The sequence below is a fragment of the Rattus norvegicus genome, chromosome 6 (assembly GCF_021556685.1).
Source record: "Rattus norvegicus strain SHRSP/BbbUtx chromosome 6, alternate assembly SHRSP_T2T, whole genome shotgun sequence".
NCBI lineage: Eukaryota > Metazoa > Chordata > Mammalia > Rodentia > Muridae > Rattus > Rattus norvegicus.
In genome coordinates, this window is record NC_141539.1 from 13,794,007 (window position 1) to 13,809,672 (window position 15,666).

The 15,666-nt window shown below is 43.6% G+C and overlaps 1 protein-coding gene across 1 annotated transcript; it reads right to left on the reverse strand.

Moving 5' to 3' along the window:
- Window positions 1–7,492: 7,492 nt before the first annotated feature.
- Window positions 7,493–15,481, reverse strand: Cript (CXXC repeat containing interactor of PDZ3 domain). The gene is given in 5 exon segments (NM_019907.1): window positions 7,493–8,611; window positions 9,188–9,291; window positions 11,966–12,020; window positions 12,830–12,895; window positions 15,403–15,481. Coding segments are annotated over 5 exon segments (306 nt in total). The 5' UTR covers window positions 15,419–15,481; the 3' UTR covers window positions 7,493–8,546.
- Between the last annotated feature and the right edge of the window lie 185 nt (window positions 15,482–15,666).

The following is a 15,666-nucleotide window of genomic DNA, read 5'->3' on the forward strand; positions in this document are numbered from 1 at the left end:
AGAAAGCAAGCTGAGCAAGTCATGGGAGTAAGCCAGTAAGTAACATTTTCCTCCATGGTTTATCTCAGTGATGAACTATAACCTGCAAGTCGGTTTTGGTCAGTGTTAAATCACAGTAACGGAGAGGAAAATTTGTGTGTGTGTGTCTCCTCATGTTCATAGACACACACACACACACACACACACACACACACACACGAGCACATTATTTCTTTCCTGAGGTTCTCCTACTTTCCGGGGGTGACTCTACTAAGGTCACAAGGAACGTGTCCTCTCAGTTCCCAAGTCCTACCAACACAGTTGACTGCTTATCTTCCCAGGTGAGGTGGGTAACAGGGCAGAACTCCCTACCACAAATCTAATCCTCTCTTCCCAGAGTACTGTCCCAATTCTACGCTCCTCTTTTCTTCCAAATACTGTGTCTATGTCGCTACTTCGTTTTTTCCCATCCCCAGCAAGCTTCTAAAACCACAGCAAGGAAGACTTTTGTTTGTTTGTTTCTCTGTTTCTTGCTGTTATGTCTTCTCTGGGCTCAGAGAACAAACTAGGCTACCCGGGGAGAACAACAGCCAGGGAGGAACATGATGAAAGGGACGTCTGTCACCGTGCCACATATACAGATCAGCAGAGGTTTCTGGATCCAGGGGTGGCGGCACCTCAGCCAAGCAGCCTCAGATGAAATTAGATACTAATCAAAAAGTGAACATATTTGATAATAACTAAAATAGGACCCCTTCCCCCAGCATCAGATACATTGTCTTCAAAATCTTGCCTTTTTTTTTTTTTTTTTTTTTTTTTTTAATAAAGGGGAGTAGGCGTTCAGAACTCAGTGCCTGGGCTTTTGGCCACAACAGTAAAATATGAAAATTTTCTCAGGACTGGTGAATGATAGAAGCTGTTGGTGGCAGATCCTCAGCCGAAGTCTTGGCAGGAAATTGGGGGAAGAAACAGCAGTTACTCTGCAGTGGCTGCCCCTTGAGACTTTCTATTTAAGGTCTCGTGGACTTACGCCTCCCTCCGTCTTGTGCCTCCCTCCCTCCCTCTCTGGAAACTCCCCTAACCCTCAGACTCTTGGAAACTCGGCTGCCTCTGATTTAAGTCATTTCTACCCTAACAAGAAACAAACTATCTTAAGCCATTAATTCATTTGGAACTTCATTAAAAGCCACTGACTTTCTGTTGGAGCTATGAAGTGGGAATGGCTAGGTCTGTCTTCATCCTGGTGACTTTAGGGGCCTGTTGAACGACAAATGTGCTATATTTGGGTGTCTGAGTCTTAGTTCAGTTGCAGGGGTGGAAGACCTTTCGTAAATTAAAATGGAGTAATCTTAATATGGGGGGCGGATGCGGGCTGTAGGGCACGGAGAGACAGGATACATGGCAAGATCTTCGGGTGTCAAAGAAAGCTTTCTGTGTGGGCAAAGAAGGTTGAACAGGTGGAAACTTGAGAGAGAGTTGAGAGGCTCAGGGCCAGCTGCGGGTAGACTGCTTCTTTAGTAGGAGAGGAACCGAGAGATGCTCTGACTCACCCCAAGCTGTGGTGGGATTGATGTTTCAGAGTTGGTGGCCATGAACAAAAGAGGGAGCTGCTTCATGCCTAGGCAAGAAGACTCCAGCACACCCCACCCCGATTATCACCATGTGCTGAGGGAATCAAGAGCCATGGAGGGTTCTTCTAAATGCAAAACGCACAGGTTCTCCTCTCCCTTGTTCCTCGGGGGTGGGGAGGAAGCAGTGCCTTCCTTACAGGGTCTGTATCTCAGGCAAGGAGTCGGTAAGCATGTATGAGGCACTGGAGCGCTGGAGCAGACCTTTTCTGAGCAGTGTAATTGTATCATTAAACCTTTGGGTAAAGTTGTCCAAGTGGGCTGCCTTAGCTGAACACTTGTCTGAGTGTGGGGCAAACTCCTTAAAACACAGGTTGGTTGCAAATAATCTGCAGAGAAACCGAGTTAGAATTCATTTTATAAAATAGGAACTGCCTGAGTTGTCGGCGGGCGTCTCTCTGGCCCCCTGGATGGGAGAAAGAGCTGTTTTCTGCAGCTGTGAAAAGGAAGGAGACCTGCCTGCCTGGGGAACCCCACCGTCACCCCAAGGCCAGCTTCACATCATGGAAGCGAATCAGAGGGCTGAATTTGGAGAAAGCCCATAAAGTCTAGATCACACAGGAAATAATTACATTCTGAGTGAACGGAGCAAGAAAGTATAATCCTTGAGTAAATAACCAGAGTGAGTGCATTTGCGCTCGCTGCTGACGGTCATGTGGATCAAGTTACTGGTGGTTTAGTTCATCAGTGTATGATAAGTGCTTTAACTCATGCCAGTAAGATAATCTTCAGAGAGGTCTGAGAGGCTTCTGGTCCTAACAGTAATTCATAAGGAATTAAAAAATATCAGGGATAGTCTGGGAGAATGTTAAGCCAATGCTGGGCAACCATTAACCCTTTCTGTCAACTCAGCTTCTCAAATGTATTGATCATTTCTACTCTTTTTTTTTTTTTTTTTCCGGAGCTGGGGACCGAACCCAGGGCCTTGCGCTTCCTAGGTAAGCGCTCTACCACTGAGCTAAATCCTCAGCCCCGTATTGATCATTTCTAACTAGGATAAAGCTTGCAACAACAAACTTATTTTAAGGAACAAGTAGTAAATGTTTTAGGCTTTGTGATCCTGTCCTCTTACAAGAAAGCAGCCAGTAAACGTCTGTGACTTTGTTCCAGTACAATGTCTGTCAGAATAGTTAACATGCCAGTGGTTTGTGATACCCTCATGCCTGATTCTGAACGAGTACATCAATGCAGAAAGATTATAAATTCTTTGGGAAAATTAGGATCTCTTTGAAGGTTCGCAGCAGACTTTTGTGAAAGTGTATTAGTCACTGGCCAATAGACAGTGTCCTGTAATATTTATAAATATTGGATGAAGAAGCCTGGATGCTTTTGTTAGAAGCCAGATGCCTGATGGAAAGGCAGACTTGGTGCTGGGATCAGGGTGAACTGTTCATTTGAAGTGTAAAACACTTAGGGAAAAGGAATAACTATAACAAGCACATTCTCTCACACATGCAACTGTAGAACTTCACCAGGTTAACCTCTCACATCCCCATGAACCCCCTACCTCTGTCTGTCCCTGTCTTTCTGTTCATTCTCTGATTTTGCCTCTGTCCTCACCACTTCTCCTGTTAAGAGGACTGAATTTGTAGGTCAAAAATCTAATTAGAGAACTTGCCTAACATTTGTGAAGGCCTTGGTTCAATCCCAGGTACCACAAACTAAATAGATAGATAGATGATAGATAGATAGATAGACAGACAGACAGACAGACAGACAGACAGGTATATGAGTGCCTGTGAACATTAGGAAGGTGATAAAACTGTAAGAATATATGGAGTTGAAGTTTCTCGGAAATGTCAACAAATAAAACATCTAATTTTGATCCTTAACTTTCCCCTCTAAAACTATATTACCAATATTTTGGGGGAAATGGTGTGATCCCCAAAGATAGTGAAGGGAGGTATCAAAGGATGCAACTTTGAGTGGGTGGAGGAACAAGTGGTAATAGACCTGTCACTTCTGGAAAAACTAAACTTCAATGACATTAAGTACATATGGGGACAAGTTTGGCATACACTTTAATGCCAACTGGCTCACAACCTTATGACACCTCTGGAAGTGCACTGGAAAGCTGACTTAAAGCACACTGGCTGAATGACGGACAAACGAGTCACGTGACTTCCTGGCCCTGAAGCACAACCTCTATGCATACTACTGGTGGAGGAGTATTGCTCTCCCACACTATGGCCAAAACCTCGAGGTGCCAGCTCCAGAGATGGGGACACGGATTTTCACCACACACAGCTCGAGGTGGGCACTGGACCCAGGGCAGGAGGAGCCAGTGCCTGAACACTGACCACTGAGGCTCTTTGTCTCCACACTAACCTCCAGAGAAGTGAGAAGTGCTTGTTACAGTCAACGGTATCATCCAGTGATACTGTTGGAGAGGCTGGCCTGCTAATCACGGTAAGCTGAGGTGCAGAACAGTCTGACAGTCTCCGCTGTTGGGTCTGCGTGGGCACAGATGGCCAGAAAGGTCGGGAGAAACTGGGGTCCTTAGAAACTGGGGGTGAGGGGGTGTGGGGAAGGCAGAAATGAGAAAAGTAACTTAAAGAGGCAGAGTCTGTAGGGCAAAGAACTTTAAGAAACTGTACAAGACCAGCCAGACATGGGGGTGCATGCCTTGTTCATCCCAGCATTTGGGAGGCTAAGGCTGAATTAAGCCTGGGCCACACAGTCCTCTTACGACAGCTTGGCTTCGGATCTTCTGAATTTAGAATGTTGAGGGAGCGGTGTACATTCAGAAGTGCACTTGGATTCAGAATGCTGAGCTTCCCCAGGCTGGTGAGAGGCAGTACGGAGCTTTTTCATGATGCTGGCAGAGCATGTGGAGGGAGGAGGCGGGAGGGTGGGGCTGACCACTGATGCTCCTGTGAGCTATGCTGTAAGCTGGGATTCCAGTTGCTGGGTGTGTTTGTAATATCTTCAGCCTACCACGGGTTTACTGGGATGGGGAACTTTATCAAAACAGACATCTTAGTCCATGTGTAATGGACACGGGTGACTATGACAAAATGCCAGGGGCCATATTTACCTTCCTGCTCTAATCAATTCTTAAAAACGGGACAAAATTGTGAAAACTGGTTTTGGATATTGGGGAATGGGCAGCACAGGATTGTGACCCCTGAGAGGGACTCGGGCCATACAGGAGCAGATCCTATTCACCTTACTGGGTGAGGACCAAGGCTAGAGTTAAGGCCATGTGGGCTGTTCAAAGATAAAGGGCAGAGTCCTAGAAAGGCAGCAACACATCTTCATGTATCTTTGTCACATCCGAGGATGACCTTATCTAGTGAGCCAGCCCACAGGCTGTGGAAAAAGAGGAGTGGGCTGGGAGCTGAGGAGTTAGTTCCCAGACTTCGCCCAGGGCATGGGAATGGGACGTGGTGATTGATGTGTACAACCCTGTCATTCTAGAGACTGAAGCAGGATAACAGTAAGCCCTCGCTGACTACCAGCCCTCAGATGGAGCCCTGGAAGGACCACACCTTCATACTGGAGCTAAACTATCCTTACAGTAAGGGTTCCTCTACGTTCTTCCTAGCAGAGCTTTTAAAAAAAAGTGTCAAAAGCGGAGGCTTAAGCAAACACGATTCCTCATGAGGTCAAAGCCTGGCACATCCCTTTCAAGAAACGCGTTTAACTTTTTAAAACTTAACTGTGACACTTGTTGTGGGCCTTCTGTGACCTTAGAAGGCTAAGGAATTCCTTTCCATTCTAACTTTATAGCAATTTTCACTGTAACTGATTTTAGAGTATGTCATTATCTATATGTGTGCATGTGTGAGTGCACTCACCTGTGTGTGTAAGCAGAGGCCAGAAGAGGGCATCACACACCTTCCACCATTTCCGAGTTCCTCTGAGGCAGTGTCTGTTCCTAAACCTGGGGCTCAAGTCTTTGCTAGGTTGAAAGAACACCAGCAGCAGTGACCAACCCTCCTGTCTTTGCCCTTCTCAGTCCTGGGGCCATGGGCATTGGCAGGGGACCCAGTTTATTTCATAGGGGCTGGAATCACGTGTGTGTGTGTGTGTGTGTGTGTGTGTGTGTGTGTGTGTGTGTGTGTAGCAGCTTGTCTTTCATTTTTTTTTTTCTTTTTTTTCGGAGCTGAGGACTGAACCCAGAGCCTTGCGCTTGCTAGGCAAGCGCTCTACCACTGAGCTAAATCCCCAACCCCTGTCTTTCATTTTCTAATGTGGGTACCTTTAATGGGTTTAAAACATGTCAGCCAACTTGAATTCCTAGAATAAGTCAACATTGGTCACAAAACATACTGGATTCATTTTCTAACATTTCCCATCTTTGTTCTGAAGACTGCCCTTAAACAACATTTTAACCTATTTTCCAGTGTTACAGATTTATTTGTGTGTGGGTGCCTGCACATGTGTGCAGGAGACCATGGAGGCCAGAGGCCAGGCTGTGAGCCACCATGGAGATGCCGGGAACCAAACCACGTCCTGGGTAAGAGCTGTACACACTCTTAACCAGGAACCTCCCCACCCCTGCCCATCCCTGCTTTAAAAAAGATAGTCTCGTGTAGTTAAGGAATGTTAAACATTCTAGAGCTTAGCTCCTAAGCTAAGTTTTATATATATAATTCATGGCCTTAAACTTGTTATATAGGCCAGGGACACCTGTAGCCTCTAATCCTCCTGCCCCTACTTCCCAAGTGCTGGTCAGTACACCTAGTGACACAATTCTGGGAATCAGAGCCACGGCTTCATGTGCTCGGGCCCTCTCCAGCACCCTTATTTCCACATTGTAAATGTTTCATGAAGACCCTCTCTGACTATCTTATCACAATGTCATCTGGGACTTAAGTGTACACATTTGATCTTTTGGGTTGCTTTAACTGCAAATATTTTAGGATGGTTGCAAATTAAAACCAGGAAGAGCATCATTGCCCCCTGGTGGAAAGGCCTACTACTACCACGTTGAAAAGGCCCCCAGTGACAGCAGCCTCTCCTCTCACTCAGTCAGTCCAGCCACCTCACTGGGCCATTGAACCTGCATCTTTATTTTCCATTTCCTCCCGGTATCTTAGCTCAGCTTCCAACCTCATCACTACTGGCTAACGTCACTGCTCTGAAACTGCTCAACTCTACTCTGTGTACAGACATTTGGAGTAATAAAGCAGAAATCCAGTAAATAGTGGCTGAATTTTAAAAGCACTCAGCTTCATTCACTAAGTCACCTGGGAGGGAAGTTCCGCCCCGTGTGCACAGGCTGATACATGGTAATCATACATGTTAAGTGTTTGCCCAGAAATCTTACAACTTGAACCAGGGACATCTGGACAAACGACTCACTGCAGGGCTAAGGGCGGGTGGGAGGACCACAGTAACGGAGCCCAGATCAAAACAGACCATCCTGTGCTGCACGGTAAGGAACTGCTTAAGGGTACAGCACAGCTGGGTCCTTTATGACTTCTCTGCGTTAAGATCTTAACACTTCGAGAAGTCAGCTTGGTCTACAGACAGTCAGGGCTATGTAGAGGGACCCTGCCTCAAAAAACTAAAACCCAACCCCCGAAAAATCCCAAGTTAAAACATAGGAGGTATTTTATACTGAGCCATACTATTTGTTTTTGTATTTTGTCTTTCCAGACAAGGTTGCTCTATGTAGCTCTGGCTGTCCTGGAACTCACTCTGTAGACCAGGCTGACCTTGAACTCAAGAGATCCTTCTGCCTCTGCCTCCTGGGATTAAAAGTGTGTGCCACCACTGCCCGGCTGAGATGTTATTTGTATTTTGTATTATTTCTGTAATTTTTCTGATAAAAATTAACAAATTAACAAAGCACCCTAGAAAAACATTGAAAAAAAATCTAGTGGATAAAATTAAGAATTTTTCTTCAAAGTAATTTTAAAACCATAATCAATGTCTATTTTTTCATTGTTTATAGTAGGTCTCACATTACACAGTGATATGCATTTAAGATCCTGCAGATAAAAACAGAGAATATGCTTTTGGTCTCTGGGTAGGCTGAGGGTTTTAAAGGTGGAAGGCCCAACCCAAAGAAGGCAACAAGAAAAACCTTCATTCACAGCAGCCCCCTGGCAGGCTGCAGCAATGTCAGAGGCCAGAGGCCTGCTTTATTTCTGAGGAAGTGGCAGCGGGGGTTGGGAGGTGTTAAGGAAAGCTATGTTTCCTTCTTCAAAGAACATTCCCAAACAGAATAAATGTATTCTCATTTGAATTTAAGATAATGCTGACAGAACGCACGTCTCTGAACTTCAGTGTCTGCCTGGACATCGGGCCCCATGGCACTCAGTCACACGTAAAAGAAACTCACTTTAGCAGCAACAGCAACTTTAAATAAAAATGCAACTTATCTTAGACTTGTGGCAGGACTGGTCACCAAGGAACCACTCTGCAAAAATGGTCTCAGACATTATAGCTCATGAAAATGCAGTAACTAAGGCCCTGTTTGTTCTAAGAACTGCAATGTTTGTGAGAAAGTGAGAAATCTCAAGTCTGGATGTCAAGTTCAGAGCAAAGAATCAGTGATTTCACATTTGCAATATCTATAAATAAAACGCGTGGGTCAGATAGGAATTATATGGATAATGTCTAGTAGACAGTGCGTACAGAAGTAGGGAACACCTTACTCATTAATTATACAGATAATGTCGAGTAGACAGTGCGTACTCATTAATTAGATAATGTCGAGTAGACAGTGCGTACACAAGTTGGGAAACCTCGTTCATTAATTTTGTCACTTATCTAGTTCAGTAAAATGCTCACAAGGAAAATAACCACCTAAGGCAGAAACTTCATTCACAACTTCATGAGAGCAGACAGATCAATACTGATCAACGTCCCTGCTTCAGACTGAATCATTCATCCTCAAACAGGTCATTTTGTGAGATGGACATCCGTGTTACGCTTGAAAAGCTGAAGCACAAATACAACCGTAGAGTTGGAATCTTCAACAGCCTAGACGGAAGTCTGCTTGTAGTTTTTAGTATCCAAAACCTTTTTGCCACACATCGCACAGATGCCTGAAACAAAAGAAAGCATGTGAGCAGCAGCCAGTTGCTTTATTTATGTTAAACTAAAGCTCAGCGGGGCTGCCCGGCTCGCTCACTGGTCAAGCGCACTTGCTCTGTCATCATGGAAACTAGAGTCTGGAGTTCAACATTCACATCTGCTCACAAATCCCCATAATTTCAAATCCAAGTAGGGTGCAGACAGGAGGATCCTTGGGGTTTGCTGGCTTCTACCCCAACTGAGAAACAGGAGCCTCAGGGTCAGGGAGAGACCCCGCCTCACAAGGTGGTAATAGAGAGAGACGCCTTCTCTTGGCTTCGGGCACACATGCCTAATGCATAAGTGAGCTGCACACATGACCACACACTCAGACACAGAGAGAAGGACAGATGGAGAATCTTTAAGAACTTCAAAACGTCATAAGAGAGAAAAAAGGATATCCTTTTGACTACAATTTTAAATTCTATTTTATCTTAGTAAAAAAGGGTATTTGATTAACAACTCTAGAAAGGTTACTCCTTTCAATTACTTAAACCAACACCAAATGAGATAGATTTAAGTCGAAAAATCGAGTTAAAGAAACATACCTTTCTTGTAGGCACAGCCTTGACAGTAATGAGAACCTGGCTGGTGTACAGAACTTTTACAAATTCTGCAAGTGGAGAACTTATTTTTTCCATATGGATCAAACCTAGAGAGTTAAAAAAAAAGATATTCATACCACAATAGAAACTTGTGTGTGTGTGTGCGTGTGTGTGTGTGTGTGTGTGTGTGTGAGAGAGAGAGAGAGAGAGAGAGAGAGAGAGAGAGAGAGAGAGAGAGAGAGACAGGCTTTCTCTGTATGGCTCTGGCTGTCCTGGTACTTACTCTGTAGACCAGGCTGGCTTCTAACTCACTGAGATTCACCTGCCTCTGCCTCTCCAGTACTGGGATTAGATATGGGTAAGCCAATTACTAAAAACGGGAGGGTGGATTCCATATGTTCTCTATGTACATATGTATGTCATATGTGTGCAGGTAGCTATGGAAGCCAGAGGGTTTGGGTTCTTTGTAGATGGGGTTACACGTGGCTTTAAGAAGCAAACTCATGTCATCTCTCCAGGACCATTCCCCTTCCCTGCCCCCCTCCCTTGGTGAACCTTGACCTCCTGATGCTTTTGCCACCAGCACCTAAGCACTGGGGTTACAGGCACATGCCATCACACCCGGCTTAGTTTTTGCTCCACTCTGAAGGTATATAATATATTCTGGTGATGGTTTCTGTGAGAAGTAATATAAACTCTCATCAGCAGACCCGACCATAAAGGGTTAATCTCAATGTCCACATGTACAGTTCACTTTAATGAGACAGGCGCATTTCCTAATGACTACTCACTTTAACAAGGTTTTTCTACTGACTCCACTTGGTCCCTTTGGATAAAGGGATTTCTACTATATGAACATTGGTATCTTACAGGAAATAGAGGGCAAATAACTTTATAAGAAATAATTCTCCTAAAACTGACTATTTGCCTTCCTCCAGAATAGCTCTTTACATTTTCTTCATGTGACATTATCGTCCTGGTGTCTTGTTTGGACTACGGCATATGAGATTCTTTTAACTTTTTTACCTTTATCTGTGTATTTTAATTTTATGTGTACATGTGTCTTCCCTGCATATATGTCTATGTGTCAAGTGGGCTGTGCCTGTGGGAGCCAGAAAAGGGCACTGGATCTTCTGGGACTGGAGTTAGGGATGGCTGTGAGCCACCATATAGGTGCTGGGAATTGAACCTAGGTCCTCTGGAAGAGCAGCCAGTGCTCTAACCACTGAGCCATCTCTGCAGCCTTATTATCTCATTATTAAACAAACAGACACCTTTCACTTGTTTGCTCATTTGACTTTTAAGACAGATTCTGGCTCTATAACCCAGACTATCGTGACCTTTGCTATCTTCCTGCTCAGCTCCCCACAGGTACTACAATGGCTAGGTAGCAGATAAATTTTTAGAGGTTAACTTTTCTAAACTGAATCACTTTACTCCCACAAGAGTTAAGTAAAATTTGTTTAGATTTGGATGTTTAGAATCCTTTTCAGAAACCATATTTTTATTGTTCTAAAATGACATTTTAACCTTCAAATGAACCTTTACCATCAAGTGGCAGCTTTTTGTTCTTTTTCTAAAGATTCTATTATTTTTAAAATTATGTTTCTATTGTGTTTGTGTGGGGATGTGTGCTGCTGAGGCCAGGAGACAGTGTGGATCCCCTGAATTTGGAGTCACAGGCCGTTTGTGAGCCTCTCAATGTCCAAACAGAACCCTCGGGAAAAGCAGTGCGTGCTCTTAACCACTGAGCCATTTCCCCAGCCGCACAGAGTTTCTTGCTCCTTATAAATAATGGAACTGAAAATTTAATGTAATACAGTAGTATACTTTCTAAAACAAGCTAGAGTACTCAAAAATAATAGCTACAATTCAGAAATATCAGAAAAAAGGAATGGGATGTATATGAAGTTGCACGATTCAGATAAATAACTAGTAAACCCGGTCTTAGCAAGCATTGTCTTGCAACAATATACAGTCTGATGCTATGTGCCAGCCACTTTATAAGGTAAAAGCTTCACTTTTATTTCTTTTAATTCCTACTGTACTGACACTCAATGGCTACTTACTCACTCAGCAGATTATCTACAGAGTGCTTTCTATATCCAATACTGTTCTAAATACCAAACATGAACACTACGGATTCCCTGCCCTCACCAAACTGTTACAGAGAAAATCCCAGCTAAAAGCTGGAGGAGAGGAGAGAAATGCTGGTTAAGGACCCTTCTCTGAGATCAGAGCTCAGTCATGTTTCAAGTGACAAGAAGTCAGGAGGAACCTCGGAGCACCAAACACTGGCCTTAGGTGACAGTGGAGTCTCAGAAGAGGAAGCCACCATATCATGGAAGACTTGTAGTAGAGAGCTCAGATTCTGCTCTACTGGAAAAGGAAAGCCATCAGAAGGCTTTAAGCAAAGGAATCACATGATCTTTCTGTATGCCCATTCTGGCTAACAACCCTTCACTGTGGTAAAGGAAACAAGGAACTGGGGTAGCAGTGGGAAGGGTTTTGTTAAAGTTTAAATTTAATATAACGAAGCAATGTGTCAGAATTGGGGAGATTTTGTCCTCATTCCCAGAGATAAAGTAAAATCAAGTCTTCTGTTAGAATAGTAGAAAGCAGTATCTACACATGTCGGATAAGGTGGAGAAGGGGCCTACAGCAAACAGTCCATCACTGTATGCAAACATGACCACAACAGGATCAGGCAAAAGTTCACTCCGCTAGACTCGCCACTTAAAACATGAACTTCACGACTGCCCCAGGGATGCCCTCGCTTACCTTGCTTTCTTCGAAGTCAGAGCTTTGTTTTCGTTCAGCTTCCTTCCACCACTTTCTATATGTTAAAAAGGAAAAGTGCATACATGGTGGGCCATTCACTTTTGTGCATTTAGCATGTAATGTGCAATACCCAAACTCACCCTGACTTTCTATCAATAAATGTGCACATCATAGCCCAGTTTCTGATGAACTTGGTATAAAGTGTAACTGCCTCATTACTCAGTCTTAGGGTAACTCTGACAACGCATACCCTCGCTTTGTATGTGTGACATCTGTCTACTTTGGTGTCAGAGACTGAATACAGAGAAACGCTGGGTCCCCACTACTGAAGACAGACTTCGCTGTGTGGGGTGGTTTGTTTGGTTATATTTTGTAGATAGGGTTTCTCTGTGTAGCCCCTGGCTGTCCTGGAACTCATTTTGTAGACCAGGCTGGCTTTGAACTCAAGAGATCTGCCTGCTAAGTGCTGGGATTAAAGGAATCGAGTGCTGGGATTAAAGGCATGTATCACCCCACCAGGCCTTGGTGTATGGGTTTAATAAAAAACGTGAAAGCAGTTTAAATTTGTTCGAGAATGTAAAACTTAAGATGTCGGAAGGAAATTTAAATACAGACTTTATTAAGCTGAATCAAATAAAATACACTGAAATAATAATTTGACTCCTTCTTGACTCTCTATATGAGGAATCCATTCATGAAACTCAGATGATGAAAAAGATATGAATTCACAGGGGAATCCGGTCCTCTTTGTGTTTAATGGACGAGAGAGTCATCATCTAACACTGCACTCTGCAAACAGTGAAGCCCTAGAGCTGTGTCCACAAGCACTTGATCCAGCTCCTGTTTCCTACTGGCAAGCAGTACCTGTGGTGTTCCGGGCCCCGTCCTTCCATGTGTCTGGAGTGATAACCCTGCCGAGTTTCTTTTCACCTGTTGTAGCAAAATAGCAAAAGAGTACAACTGTCATCTAATACACACACTGTGTGGAAATAAAATAACAAAACGCATTTCTCTGCTAACGTTACAATAATAATTTAAAATAATAAATATACTGTATTATGCCTGAAGTACATAATGACATGAAAAGTGAGACTACAGTAGGAACCTACTAACACCAGGGTAGAAATCAATGAATGAATGATAGCAACTGTGGGCAACAGATACTGGTTCTAAATAAAACTTCCAGGACAACAAGATGCCCTACCAACAGGTTCCACTGATTATACTTTAAACAATTCTGACAAACGTATTCATTTCTCCCACTTTCTCTAATCACCTAGTCTGTACAAAGCACTGTGGGAGGTACTGAGGAAAACAAAGCCATGAGTCTAGATTCAGGGGCTTAGACCCAAGTTCACGAGCTCCTTAAGAGCTTGTAGGCTGATAGCTGGGAGGAAACGAAGCAGGCGGGACTGCACAGAAACCTAGAGCATGTGCTTATAACCTTTTCTTGTTCTGACTGGAGCCTTTCTGAAAAGTGAAGAAGCCTTCAGTAGAACCATAAGCTGGAAGCCTGAGCTGTGAACTAAGGAGATGGAGCTTAAGTGTTGGGAAAGTAGATGAGGAGATGAAGTCAAACAGTAAATAAAGGACACATCCCCAGGTCAGGCATGGGAAGCTCAGGGGTACCACAGTGCACAGAGTACTCTGGCGAGCTCAGTGTGAGGTGGGAGAAAGGAGGTTGGAAGGATAGCTTAGGTGTTTGTCTGTAGAGGGCCTCGGACGTCAAGATCCAAATGGACAGTTACTTCTTAGAGTTTAAGTAGGGAAAAGGTCAGGTGGAGAGGTGAACTGGATACTCAGTGGTATGGATGTGCTAGCTGAGGTCAACCATTTCCCAAAGATCTAATGGATCAAGAGAAACAAAGCAGACCAAGACAAACACCCTGGAACCCAGTAAATGGAAGAGAACTCTAAAAATTTGGAGACAAAGAACTTTTTGAGCAACTTATGACAGAAGGAAAGGCAGAACTGAGGTGGCTGCCTGACAGTACAGCTTCTGTATGAGCAGGAGTTCAGTTTACATACAGGGTGAGTGTAATGAGCACACAGACTAGGAGGTTACAAATAGTAAAACATTAGATTTTTCAGAAGAGCAGAGGAGTAACTATAATAGAAAGAAATGGCCTTTTACTGCACAGCACAAAGGACAGGGTCATATCTACATTTAGGCCACATTTAATTAAACACTTTCCCCACTTTCAAAAAGAATAAAAAGCTGTTTGAGAATGGAGCTGATGAAGGTAGCTAGGAGTGGTCTTCCCGAGGGAAGGGCATACCAATTGGTTGTCCAGTGCTAATGGTCAGCCCGGAAACATACATCCAAGTAACAATATATGAACTGAGCAGGCTGCATTTATAAAACAACTATATACATGTATGCATTCAATACAATTAGTGAAAAAAGAGGTCAGGAATTTGATGGATATATGGGAGAGTTTAGAGGGAGGAAATGGAAGAAAGAAATGTTGCAATTATATTATCTCAAAAATAATAAAGAAATAGAATTTACTGGAAAAAAAAAGAATGGTGGCTGAGTCTGATGCCACAGCTACTAGGTGGTGTCTGTGTCCAGAGTTCTATGTACTGTGGTTGTATATATTAGCCATTAACTGAGATCCAAGTTGGAATCTTGTCAGAGAAGGCTGTCTAGCCCAAGAAAGAGATCAAGAAAAGAAAGCTGTTTTAAACAAATCAACAGCTTTTGCAGTAAAAAACAAAAAACAGAAAACGAAAAAACAAAACAATAAGTATTTTCAACAAATCTCAGGGGTTTCATTGGAATTACTGAATGGTAACTTAAAGAGTTAAAAAGACCTTTCTAAAAGCCAGGGATGACTACATAGATTTCTTTGGTGGTGATGAGACTCTCTCCTTCACCTGACCTAATGCTGTATTAATGAACTGACGGGATGGTATAAGATATTCAATTAAACTTAATTTCAGATGACCACTGAATTAATTTTTAAAGTAAAATCTGTATTAAATGCGGCATGTTTTGTAGTAAGGAACAGCAAACAAAAGCCAAGATTTAAATATTATGCGGGATATATTAATAATACTAGAAATTAATCATTGCCTATAATCTTATAATGTAACTGAGAGCCTGGGATTTATATTTGTTACACCTGGCAACTCTAGATGCTACCAGAAAGATTTTTAAGTCTCTGGGATCCTGTCAAGAAGTTATAATTAAAGAGATCCAAGGAGGGCGCGAGGACGGTGACAGAAACAAGCATAGATGTGCAGAACTGAGACCATTCTGAACACAAAGCATAGGGCTATAGGGTCCCGGGATAGGCAAGGACCGTGGGGCAAGGAAGGAAGACAAAGGTTATACTACAGACCGGTGAGAAAAAACAAAGGCCGAAATCCCAAGAGAATTTCGTCGGGTTCATCCAGCCTCCACCTCCCACAGAAGCAGCGCCTTAACTTACACTTTTCACACACCATCCTTCCACGGGTCGTCCTGTCCCCCTCAACCCGCAAAGCAGGAGCAGCTGCCAAAATACATCAACAACACAGCTGAGAAGACTTCTTCTTCCGGTTACGTCAGTTCGCTTCCGTACTCAGCCCTCCCGCTCCGGCCTATCCAGGATGGAGAAAGTCGCGGGAGGGATAAACGCGGGCTCATGGGCGGGGCTTCCTTTATCGGTCCGCCTCTTCTCTTCAACGATTGGCTATCCGCTTGTGAGTCCCCC